The 13143-nt window shown below is 42.1% G+C and overlaps 3 protein-coding genes across 3 annotated transcripts; all 3 read right to left on the bottom strand.

Annotated features, from left to right (window-relative positions):
* Positions 1–2776: 2776 nt before the first annotated feature.
* LOC128402685 (olfactory receptor 1052-like) lies at positions 2777–4150 on the bottom strand. Its single transcript, XM_053366993.1, has one exon. The coding sequence runs from the start codon at positions 4148–4150 to the stop codon at positions 3194–3196; it is 957 nt and encodes a 318-aa protein (XP_053222968.1). The 3' UTR covers positions 2777–3193.
* A 3750-nt stretch (positions 4151–7900) lies between these two features.
* On the bottom strand, positions 7901–8915 carry LOC128402692 (olfactory receptor 1052-like). The gene has a single exon (XM_053367005.1). It carries the CDS (start codon positions 8913–8915, stop codon positions 7959–7961), a length of 957 nt encoding a protein of 318 aa, XP_053222980.1. The 3' UTR covers positions 7901–7958.
* A 1525-nt stretch (positions 8916–10440) lies between these two features.
* Positions 10441–12223, bottom strand: LOC128402677 (olfactory receptor 1052-like). The gene has a single exon (XM_053366980.1). It carries the CDS (start codon positions 12219–12221, stop codon positions 11220–11222), a length of 1002 nt encoding a protein of 333 aa, XP_053222955.1. The 5' UTR covers positions 12222–12223; the 3' UTR covers positions 10441–11219.
* Between the last annotated feature and the right edge of the window lie 920 nt (positions 12224–13143).

Here is a 13143-nt window from a genome sequence, read left to right as displayed (position 1 = left end):
CACGGTGACGCTGTGGAGATGGGAAGAACACAGAAGTCAGCATTGCTTGTTCTTTTAGACTCCTAGCGACTAAAAGACTGACACAAGCATAGTGGGGAAGGTGCCTCTGCTGGTGCTTTCTTGAAAAAGCAAAAGATATGAGAACAATGTTTTGAATGGGTTATGGTTTTCAGCAAAATAAACTGAAGTGAAAAATAACTGAAGATAATTTTCAGCAAGGTTTTTATAAGCAGATAGGAGTGTTATACAAAGCACAGTGATATACAATGAAGGACCCAATGTCTATATCATAGGTGTCTCAGAGCATATCAGTGGCTACCATAATGGAGGCGTAGCAGAGCAGCCAACTTGCCCGAAGGAAACATGTACCGAAGCATAATCTACACAAAGTCTTAAAAAAGAAACTCCAGGATTATGACACCTGTATTCTGCTTACTCTGACCATGTAATACAGAGCCTTCATCACCACATGCCTCCAAATATTCTTGGGGTACAGCTACAATTAGTTTCAGCCATTGTGTTTCATTATCAGGGATGATGGGAGCTGTAGTCTAAGACAGCGTGTGGGTAGCAACTTGGGGGAAACTGCTCTATAACTGTCTTTTGCTGAGAATTAATTCCAGGTGCTTTTGTACACCCTCATGCATGTTGTATCTGCAGAAGGTACGTCAATTAATCCTTCTCTGAGGATCCAAATGGTTCACCCTTTCTTATTTCCAAAAAAAAACACAACTTGTTGCTAGTGAAATATTACACATGGCTAAAGCATATTCCAGCAATACAATGCAGTGGCAGCAAAACAGTTGTGCTAGTGTCACAATGGCCTCTCGCATGACTGAAAAAATACGTCTGAACTTACTGTCTTCCTCAAAGTTCAGTTTTGTCATCAATAGCTTGAAGCTTTCTGACTCTTTCAAGCTGACTCTTCAGTGCAGGTGAACCACTGACTTGTGAAACCAATAGCAAAATGCTTCTAGTGATGTGAAGAAAGCCAGATCTATCTGTGTTCTACATGACTCTGGGCTTTTTATTGTCTCAGCAAACAATGATGTTGCCTTCGCTTTCTTTGGGATCATTGGGGAAATCTTAATGCTCCCTGAAGTACCTCACATCCCAAGAACATACAAGGAAATATCTAAAATTGACCTCATAGTTATGTAGTGAAACTAATGAGAGCCAATATAAAATCTCTCACACATTTTAAAGACTGCTTGAGAAATTGTACATTTTGATATATAAGGTTATAATAACTCATATAGCACTAGGTCCCTCACCCAATCTAATTCTCAAAGGCGGGGGGAAATCTGCGTAAGAATGGTCTGAATGGCTCCTTCCTTTCATCCTGGGCAAGGTCACTCCAGCTGGCCTCCATGTTCCAAAACAGGGGATGAGAGACAAAATGATCCATCACCTGCTAGAGGAAGAGGGGGTAGGAATACCCATCCTTTGCACTCCAACCACTACAGCAGAATGCACAGCCCAGAACCAAGCAGTAACAAAAGAACCCACCAAGCTAGTCAGCAAGGGAACTTGGTTGGAAACAGCCCTTCACCCACGGATACCTCAGGGTGTTTTCCGTTGCGATTGCTAAAATCCACCTGACTGCCCGTGGTAGGTGCCAAACTGAATAGCCTGAGAAATCCAGCTAGAGTCAATTTCAAATCAAGGCATGGTCGGGTAGGCGAAAGAAAGAAAGAAAGTCTCCAAGGACCAGTTGATAGCACCAGAAACCTCACTTCTACCCTCTGTGACATGGGAAATTCATTTACATCCTAGGGGTGCGAACACCATTATCTGATTATAACACACAGAAGGCCATTTGGGTGAGATTTCTAAATCACAGGATTCACTGAAATTGTATTTATATCGTAGAAGTTGAAATGTATTGGAATTCATATATATGGTTCTAATAAATAAAGTGTGATATACATTTATTTCATTTTAAAGTTCATATTCCACCTTAGATTTCAGAAATGGCACCTCAGTCTTGCAATGTACAATATGAAACACCAAACAGGGCACATATAACAATCAATCAATCATCATCATCATCATCATCCTCATCATCCTATAGCTGCAGCATTGTAAGATCATCCTGAGGCAGTACAGGCCTACCTCAAAACAATCCAGGGGTGTAAGATGGTGAAGAGGAGAAGAAAGGGGAGCTATCACAAGTTGCCTATATGTGTCTCCTTCTACCTTGACTGCATGTTTAATTGCTGCTTAAAACCCTGTGGTTGGGAGCACGACAGAGGGACTGAGCTCACATGGGGAAAATCAGATCTTTGGGGGCTATTATGAAAACACAAAAAAGTAGTATCTGCACACCACTTAGATTTACACAGCAGGAGGTTTAGCGAGCCCTACAGTTTCTTGGCTGTTCTGTTCCTCAAAGAAGATGGCCCTTGAGCCTTGTAGGTTTCACTGAGCAGAGGCTAAAGTCTGCTCTTGGTTCTTTCAGATGAGGTGGTTATGGAACATGTTATATTGGAATGTAGTCCTGGAAATATCTGTTCATGGCCTTGCTTCTGACTTACTGCGATCTGCTTCCACCATGAGCTCCCCCCACATGTTAGTGTTCCAGTCAACCATCAGACAGCTACACAGTTGCAATCACCCAGCAGCCCATAAACAAAGTTTTATCTAAATACAAATCATTAACATCTTTAGGAAATATACGTCTCAAAGCAATCTTCACTTCCTTATTCCTCAGGCTGTAGATGAGAGGGTTTAGCATGGGGATTACCACAGCATACAGCAGAGAGGCCACTTTGTTTCCCTTTGTTGATGTATTAGGTTGGAGATACATAAAGATCAAGCTGCCATAAAGGATGATGACAGCCAGCAGGTGAGAGGAGCAGGTGGAGAAGACTTTCTGCCTTTCTCCTCAGCTGAGCGGATTCTCAAAATAGTCATAATGATAGAAGAATAAGAGGTAAGGGCTGTCAAATGGGTGCTTATCAGGTTAAAACTAACAAATGCAAACCCAACACACTTATTGACAATTTTATCAGAAGAGGAAAGTTGTAAGAGTGAGGTACCTTCCAAGTGAAAATTACCAATAATATTAGGGCCACAGAAAGATAAATGAGTCAAACAACCTGGCCCAAAGTTCTTGCCCATCCCTTTCTTAAATTACAACATGTAGAGATGTTGTAAGGAAAGCAAAAGTCCTGGAAGTAGGAGCCACTATCTATTTTATTAAAAACCTTTGGTAAAACACAATTTTTCTTCCCAGGGTTTTTCGGAAGGCACTTCTGACCTCCTGGTTCCTCAGACTGTAGATCACAGGGTTCAGCATGGGAGTCACCACTACATAGAACACTGAGGCTATTTTGTCAAGATGGTGGTTCTGCCTAGAACTGGGTCTTGCATACATGAGGCCACCAAATCCATAGAAAATGGTGACAACCATGAGGTGAGATGTGCAGGTGGAAAAGGCTTTTCTTCGGCTCCTAGTACAGTGAGTCTTTAAAATGGTGACCAGAACATAAGTGTAAGAGGAGAGAATAGTCGAAGTGGTTGCTATAATATTGAACCCAACAAAGACGAACATCAAAATTTCATTGGGACTAATGTCTGAGCAGGACAGCTGCAGAATGGGAGGAACTTCACAGTAAAAATTCTGAATGATGTTTGGACCACAAAAGGATAGTCTTGATGCAGCAACAGTGTGCACCAAAGCATTTATTGTTCCAGTTGCATAGGAAAGAGCAACTAGCTCAATGCACTTTCTTTGGGACATGGTGATTAAGTAGAGCAATGGGTTGCAGATAGCCACATAGCGATCATAGGCCATCACTGCCAGCAGGTAACACTCAGTGGTGGCAAATGCACCATAAAAGAAAAGCTGAGTAAAACAATCAGCAAAAGAAATTACTTTCTTCTCCTTTAAGAGATTGCTTAGGAACTTTGGGGTGACGGATGAGGAGTAACAGATGTCCAAGAAAGAGAGGTTGCCGAGTAAGAAGTACATGGGGGTGTGAAGTTGTGGGCTGGACCTGATTAAGAGAATCATGCCCAGATTCCCCACCAGGGTGGTGGCATAGACAGCACAGAAGATCACAAAGAGGGCAATTTCCACCTGAGGAAGGTCTGTTAGACCTGTGAGTAGGAAACTGTTCACCAACGTGTTGTTTCCTGTTTGCATCACGGTGACGCTGTGGAGAAGGGAAGAACACAGAAGTCAGCATTGCTTGTTCTTTAAGACTCCTAGGAACTAAAAGACTGACACAAGCATAGTGGGGAAGTTGCCTGTGTTAATGCTTTACAGTGGTAGCTCGTGTTACATGCGCTTCAGGTTACATACCTTCAGGTTACAGACTCCGCTAACCCAGAAATAGTACCTTGGGTTAAGAACTTTGCTTCAAGATGAGAACAGAAATCGTGCTCCGGCGGCGCAGCAGCAGCGGGAGGCCCCATTAGCTAAAGTGGTACCTCAGGTTAAGAATAGTTTCAGGTTAAGAACAGACCTCCGGAACCAATTAATTCCTTAACCCGAGGTACCACTGTATTGTAAAAGCAAATGAAATGAGAAGATCCCTCAGAAGAACATTACGTTCTTTTAGATGCTCTCCACACAATAAAAAATGTTCAGTGTGCTTCTACAGCTTCATCAAACCTCTGTCATTTCCTAAATATGTCATTGATATTGAACCATGTTTTGAATGAGTTATGGTTTTCAGCACAGTAAACTGAAATGAAAGATAACTGAAGACTATTTTCAGCAAGGTTTCTATAGGCAAATAGGAATACATGGACACGGGTGGTGCTGTGGTCTAAAGCACAGAGTCTAGGGCTTGCTGATCAGAAGGTAGGCAGTTTGAATCCCTGTGACGGTGTGAGCTCCCATTTTTCGGTCCCAGCTCCTGCCCACCTAGCAGTTCGAAAGCATGTCAAAGTGCAAGTAGATAGGTAAACGGAGTTTCTGTGCACTGCTCTGGTTTGCCAGAAGCGGCTTAGTTATGCTGGTCACATGACCTGGAGGCTGTCTGCGGACAAACGCCGGCTCCCTCGGCCTATAGAGTGAGATGAGCGCGCAACCCCAGAGTCATCCACAACTGGACCTAACGGTCAGGGGTACCTTTAGCTTTACCTTTTGGAGTGTTATACAATGCACAGTGATATAGAATGAAGGACCCAATGTCTATATCATAGGTGTCTCAGAGCATATCAGTGGCTGCCAGAATGTAGGCATACCAGAGCGGCCAACATGCCCGAAGGAGACATATACCCAAGCATAATCCATTTCCATGTGAGACACATAGTTCCCCAAACACTGTCAAAATGAAAAGGGTTCTTGACAGGTAGAAAGAGAGAGAACTATTGCCTCAATCAACCTTCCCCAACCAGGGGCGCTCCATATATTGTTGGGCTACAGCTACAATTAGTTTCAAATATTGTTTTTGATTATCAGAGATGATGGGAGCTGTAGTCTAAGACAGTGGGAGGGTAGCAACTTGGGGGAAACTGCCCTATAACTTTCTTTTGTTGAGAATTAATTCCAGGTGCTTTTGTACACCCTCATGCATGTTGTATCTGCAGAGGGTACATCAATTAATGCTTCTCTGAGGATCCAAATGGTTCACCTTTTCTTATTTCCCAAAACACAAAACTTGTTGCTAGTGAAATATTACACATGGCTAAAGCATATTCCAGCAATGCTAATATGCAGTGGCAGCAAAACAGTTGTGCTAGTGTCACAATGGCCTCTCACATGACTGAAAAAATATATCTGAACTTACTGTCTTCCTCAAAGTTCAGTTGTGTCTTTAATAGCTTGAAGCTTTCTGACTCTTTCAAGCTGAGTCTTCGGTGCAGGTGAACCATTGACTTGTGAAACCAATAGCAAAATGCTTCCAGATCTATTTCTGTTCTACATGACTCTAGGGCTTTTTATTGTCTCAGCAAACAATGATGTTGCCTTCACTTTCTTTGGGATCACTGGGGAAATCTTAATGCTCCCTGAAGTACCTCACATCCCAAGAACATACAAGGAAATATCTAAAATTGACCTCATAGTCATGTAGTGAAGCTGATTGCAGCCAAATTAAAATCCCTCATACATTCTGAAAGACCGCTTGAGAAGTGGTACATTTGGTATATAAGGTAATAATAACTCATATAGTACTAAGTTCCACAGCCGATCAATCTAATTCTCAAAGGGGGTAAAAGAATAGCGACAGCCAGCAGGTGAGAGGAGCAGGTGGAGAAGGCTTTGTGCCTGCCCTCAGCTGAGCGGATTCTCAAAATAGTGACAATGATAGAAGAGTGTCACTGTCAAAGGACTGTCACATGGGTGCTTTTCGGGTTAAAGCTAACATATGCAAACATCACAAAGTCATTGACACTTGTATCAGAACAGGAAAGTTGAAAGAATGGAGAACTTTCACAGTAAAAATGATCAGTGAAATTAGGACCACAGAACGATAAATGAGTCAAACAACCTTTGTGTATCAGGGAACAGACAGAGCCGGCAATGTATGAACCAGCCACCAGAAAAACACAAACCTTCTGAGACACGGTGACTGTGTAGATGAGTGGATTGCAGATGACCATGTATATGCCATAGCAGCCAGGAGGTAACACTCTTTTGTGGCAAAAGTTGCATAGAAATAGAATTGTCCATAACTTGTCCAGAAATGTCCATAGCTTGTCCATATATCCCTGTAATTCTCTCACCTGGTATTTCCTCATGTGAATCGAACCACATGAGCCTCCACTTAAAGATGCAATAATGGAAAGGGGCTCATCTCTTGTTCTGGGCCTGTTATGCAGCTTTTAAAAGGCACAGAGATTCTGTCCACAAAAACATGTGGTGTGCATATTTAGTTGTGGCCCCAGGCACAGTGCCGCCCACACCGTGTCAGTGTCTATTTATAATATATGATCAATAACTCAGGCAGACAACAATCTGGATTAATAAGGGCCACAACTTTATTGATTACAGAATGTAGGAGGAATTTTGACTCAGGCATTGGGTGTATCCATTCCAACCTCCTGCTGGAGGACTGGAACAGCTGCAGGGTCGTTCCAGGATTGTAGCTTCCAGAAGGTGTCGATCTACTGAGTCAGCCATCCTAAGGCCGCCACTGGAAGCCCTATGGCCCATCTGCCACACACTTCAGGACAGGGACCTCCACCGAGACTTCTTCAACAGGGTACCCTGAAAACACCACTGGTTCCTAGTGGGTGATGCGCCACATCACCCCATGCTTGAAGGCTAGGATTCAACTCAATGCTTTAACCGCCAGACGGTTAAGATGCCTCACCACCAAACCACCTACAACTGCAAACAATGGGAGATGCCCTAAAACACATCCGCTATCCAGCACTCATTCCCTGCAGGAGTTAGATATATACATTTTATATCAGCATGGGAAATGGCACGTCCCCCGCAACACTTGGTCAGATGCTGCAGTGCCTTGTTGATTTTCGATGACTCATTCTTGTGCATGGATGTTGCTGTCTTGCTTTTATAAGGATCAATATTCAGAGAAGGAGAGTCAGAAAATGTTAGCTGTCCCATGGTGCAACTGGATTCAAGTACACTCTCGGTTTCAGTTTGCAATTGCTCTGCTAATCTCAGTTCAACGAAGTCCCCTTTTCCTGTTCTCCACACTCAGAAGCCTTTGATTCATTTATCTTTCCAGCTTGGTTACTTCTGGAGATGTTCCAACTGCTGACAACATAGTGTTGGAAAGTCTTGGTGTAATGCTTATTCATTCTTAGATTTCTCCCTCAGGTGTGGCTAGAATATCATATAAAATTCTATATCAGATTTTAGCCAGAGAAACTATTTCATCTGAGGATTTAAAGTTGGCTTTGAATTCTAATGATCTTTTTGCACAGCAGAATAGTTTTATTTGCATATTATGAGACTAAAAATTATGGACCATATTCTATCAGAGCTGCTTTTACCTGAAGTGTTATCTCCTGTGATCTGGAGAAGGTCTAACTTATATGGAAGGCATCATCCTAGACTGAAAAGCAGCTTTTCTTCCCAGGATTTTTCGGAAGGCACTCCTGACTTCCTGGTTCCTCAGACTGTAGATCAAAGGGTTCAGCATGGGAGTCACCACTATATAGAACACAGAGGCTATTTTATCAAGGTGGTGATTCTGCCTAGAACTGGGACGTGTATACATGAAGCTAACAGAGCCATAGAAAATGGTGACAACCATGAGGTGAGATGTGCAGGTGGAAAAGGCTTTTCTTCGGCTCTTAGTGGAATCGACTTTTAAAATAGTGACCAGGATGTAGGTGTAAGAGGTGAGAACAATTGTAATGGTTATTATTATATTGAACCCAACAAAGACAAAGAGCAAAATTTCATTGAGACCGATGTCTGAACAGGCCAGCTCCAGTATGGGAGGAATTTCACAGTAAAAATTATTAATTATGTTTGGTCCACAAAACGATAGCCTTGATGCAGCAACAGTGTGCACCAAAGCATTTACTGTCCCAGCTGCATAGGAAAGAGCAACTAGCTGCATACAGTTTCTTTGGGACATGGTGATTAAGTAGAGCAGTGGGTTGCAGATAGCCACATAGCGGTCATAGGCCATCACTGCCAGCAGGTAACCCTCAGTGGTGCCAAATGCAGCATAAAAGAAAAGCTGAGTAAAACAACCAGCAAAAGAAATTTCTTTTTTAACTTTTAAGAGATTGCTTAGGAACTTTGGGGTGACAGATGAGGAGTAACAGATGTCCAAGAAAGAGAGGTTGCCAAGTAAGAAGTACATGGGGGTGTGAAGTTGTGAGGTGGACCTGATTAAGAGAATCATGCCCAGATTCCCCACCAGAGTGGTGGAATAGACAGCACAGAAGATCACAAAGAGGGCAATTTCCACCTGAGGAAGGTCTGTAAGCCCTGTGAGTAGGAAGATGTTCACCGTGTTGTTTCCTGTTTGCATCACGGTGACGCTGTGGAGAAGGGAAAAACACAGAAGTCAGCATTGCTTGTTCTTTTAGAATCCCAAGAACTAAAATACTGAAAAAGGCCCATATTCCTCTCTGATGTTGTATCAAAGTGTTGGAGAAGGCGGAGAGATGGGACTATTCCTCAGAAATAGCTTTTGTTCTGATAGATGTGCCCACACGGTGAAAAACATCCTGTATGATTGTACAACATTAACACATCAATATCATTTCCTAAATATACTGGACATACATTGATGGTGAACAGTGTTTGAATGGGCTTTGGTTATAAGCAAGATAAGCTGCAATGAAATATAATAACAGATTGCTGCCTACTAGGTTTTTGTAGGAATGTTAGACATTGCAGAGTCATGTGTTATTATACAACCAAAATACAAGTACTGTATATGCAAAGTCTCAAAGAGGAAGAAACAACCAAGAAGCCAGTTGACTGCAGACTTCAACCATGTACATAGAGCCCTCATAACCAAAGTGTGCCATTTCAATGCAGATGTACATAGTTCCTCACAGACCATCAAAATGAAAAGGGGTTTTGACCAGTAAGAAGACTGAATACTATTGCTTAGAGCAGCCTTTCCAAACCTGAGGCCCTCCAGATATTCTTCAACTATCGTCATTTCCAGCCTACGTGTTCAGTGATCAGGGATGGTGGGAGTTGCAATCTAAAATTCTGATGGGCACCACCTTGAGCTAGGCAGCCCTAAATCTTTCCTGTTTTGAGAATTAATTGCTGATGCTATGCTGTATCTGCAGAGATTTCACCAGTGAATAAGTCTTTCAAGTTCCCTACCGTTCTCCTTTTTCCTTATTTGCCAAAATGAAGAGAGAGAAAACTTGTTAAGATCTGCGGTTGGAATGATGTGTGTGTGTTTGTGTCTAAAGCATATTCAGGCAATAGCAGCATAAAGCAGCAGTCAGATAGTTGCACTAATAACCACAATTCTTTTTTCACATAAACTGAGAAAATGCTCCTGAACTTACTCTCTTTCTTGAAACTTCATTGTGCCTTCAATAGCTCAAAGCATTCTGTTTCTTTCAAGGCGATTTCTCACCTGAATGCAAGTGAACCTGAATCCTTGTGAAACCAATAGCAAAATCCATCTAGTGGTTTGAAGGAAGCCAGATATACGCTTCGTGGCTCTAGGGCTTTTTTCTTTTTTTTTACCATAATGACAAACAATTATGTTAACTTGGCTTTCATTATGACTAGTAGGGAAATCTTGATGCTCCCTGAAGTACCTCAGATCCCAAGCACATGCTTACAAGAAATTATGAAACATTTGTCTAATATTTACCCAGTGAAGTCAATGGAGGCCAAATTGCAGTTGCCCCCATACCCAGAAAGAACATTTGAGAAACATAACTTTTTGTATATCAAGTTACATTTAATGAAGCATCAGGATCTTTATTCAATGCACTTAACTTTCATAGTGCAGGCAGGCAGAGTCTGAGTAAGGAAGGTATGGCTGTTTCCTTCCTTTTGCCCAGAACAGGATCACTCTAGTGGTGGCATGTAGGTATGTGTGGATAATTGTTCAAAAAGTACATATCTTAAGGGTGTGCATGTGTATTACTTGGAGGAAAATGTGTGAGGACTATAAAGATGGAAATATATCCTCTCTCTCACTCACACACAAGCATTTCAGTTGCCACTCACTGAAATCGCCCACCCTCTGCCATCCAAAATATTTACACTCTCTCTAGACCCCATCTCTGGGGTTGCCTTCACAGTTTAATGTTAAAGTACCACTTGCTATACTTATGACTAAAGCTCCATTTCTGGCAAAGTGCTGTTCTCATTTCCGTTGCTCTCTGTGTACCTTACGAGGACACTCCGCTAGCGAGACCAAATGAACAGATGTTAGTATTGCTGTGTCCCTGAGTATTGTGAACAGCATGCTAGTTTGGGGCTAGCTCTCCCAGGCAGACAGCAGTCTGTCCTCTGGAAGGATAGAGCAAGGGTCACCATGGGAAACCCTGACCTTGGCATAATTAAAGTTCTCATAGTCGTTCATGTTCTGGATGAGCTTATTCCTGGAACATGGAGAAGTAATCTACAAGTGTGTATTGAGACACTTGCCCCAAGAAAATCTTGCAGCTTTGACTGTTGCTATACCATGATGTAGCAATATTCCAAAGGCATTGTTGAAGAAGAGGAGGATTTGCTGGCATGCTGGTAGAGCAGCAGCTACATGTACTTAACTGTAAGTGTTGGAGTAAACGAACAGCAGAGCAGTTTTATATGCATGTTATGAGACAAAATGTTGTGGACCATCCTTTTACGTGTAGTGCTTTCTCCTGTGATCTGGAGAAGGTCTAACTTGTATGGAAGGTATCATCCTAGACTGAGAAGCAGCTTTTCTTCCCAGGATTTTTCGGAAGGCACTCCTGACTTCCTGATTCCTCAGGCTGTAGATCAAGGGGTTCAGCATGGGAGTCACCACTACATAGAAGACAGAAGCCATTTTGTCAAGGTGGTGATTTTGCCTAGAACTGGGACGTGCATACATGAAGCTAGCACTGCCAAAAAAGATGGTGATGACCATGAGGTGAGATGTGCAGGTGGAAAAGGCTTTCCGTTGGCTCTTAGTGGACTTTATCTTTAAAATAGTGACCAGGATGTAGGTGTAAGAGGTGAGAACAATTGTAATGGTTATTGTTATATTGAACCCAACAAAGATAAAGAGCAAGATTTCATTGAGACTGATGTCTGAGCAGGCCAGCTCCAGTAGGGGAGGAATTTCACAGTAAAAATTATTAATGATGTTTGGTCCACAAAATGATAGTCTTGATGCAGCAACAGTGTGCACCAAAGCATTTACTGTCCCCGCCACATAGGAAAGAGCAACTAGCTCAATGCACTTTCTTTGGGACATGGTGATTAAGTAGAGCAATGGGTTGCAGATAGCCACATAGCGATCATAGGCCATAACTGCCAGCAGGTAACACTCAGTGGTGGCAAATACACCATAAAAGAAAAGCTGAGTAAAACAATCAGCAAAATAAATTACTTTCTTCTCCTTTAAGAGATTGCTTAGGAACTTTGGGGTGACGGATGAGGAGTAACAGATGTCCAAGAAAGATAGGTTGCCAAGTAAGAAGTACATGGGGGTTTGCAGTTGTGGGCTGGACCTGATTAAGAGAATCATGCCCAGATTCCCCACCAGGGTGGTGGCATAGACAGCACAGAAGATCACAAAGAGGGCAATTTCCACCTGAGGAAGGTCTGTTAGCCCTGTGAGTAGGAAGCTGTTCACCAATGTGATGTTTACCGTTTGCATCATGATGACGCTGTGGAGGTGGGAAGAACACAGAAGTCAATATTTCTCTTTTTAACATTTCAAGATAGGTATATTGGATAAACATTAGCAACCAGTTTTACTTCTCTTTTCCAAAACTGAAATATTTTTATCCAGATAATGCTTGGGGCTCCTTCTAACTTTCTGTCAAAGGAAATTAAAGAAGCAGATTTCTTCAGATTTAGCTGAAGTGATAGCATAATGCTCTGTCTGCAGTAAGAAACTTTCAGGCTGCTTCAGCATCACTTATAACATTATGATACCTAGATAAAAATATTTTGATAAAGTATGAGAATCACATAGTTTACAGTGAATAACCCAGAGTTATGAATTGTAGACTTGACTGGGGTTCTAGACAAAGGACTAACCATGGAGTCATGCCAAGGCAATCAATTGTCTAGGACACATTGGGCATCAGATCTCAGCTCACACTGGCTCATGAATAAGCTTCTCTAATTTACTGCTTAAGAGTCATGGACAGAGGTGAAAGAACTATGATCACTACCATGTAGGTCACGAAGCCTCAGAATAGACAGGTGATTTGCTCTGAACCTGAATACACATCTAATAAGGGCAAAATTAGCTGTGTTGTGGAATTGTCTTTTCCCAGGACAGTTTCAGGACTTCTTTTTTAGCAATATCCTTTAGTCCAGAAATATTTCATGATTCATTCTTTGTCAAGGAATGTAGTACTTACATTTAAAATATGATTGCTGATCTGCTTACCCTTGCAATTCTGATGGACAGAAGCTCCAGCAGTAGTCCTGCTTAAACTCATGACCATTGTGGTTTTTAAGGCAGTTTGTGCTACAGAACATAATGTGTGCATGCCAACCAAAAGCAAGAGACAGACTTTTAACAGATGAGCAAGTGTTGTTCTTTGCTAGAATTCAAGCCCAGCTGT

Source organism: Podarcis raffonei, chromosome 1 (assembly GCF_027172205.1).
Source record: "Podarcis raffonei isolate rPodRaf1 chromosome 1, rPodRaf1.pri, whole genome shotgun sequence".
Classification (NCBI taxonomy): domain Eukaryota; kingdom Metazoa; phylum Chordata; class Lepidosauria; order Squamata; family Lacertidae; genus Podarcis; species Podarcis raffonei.
This window is presented reverse-complemented; position numbering and strand designations above follow the sequence as displayed.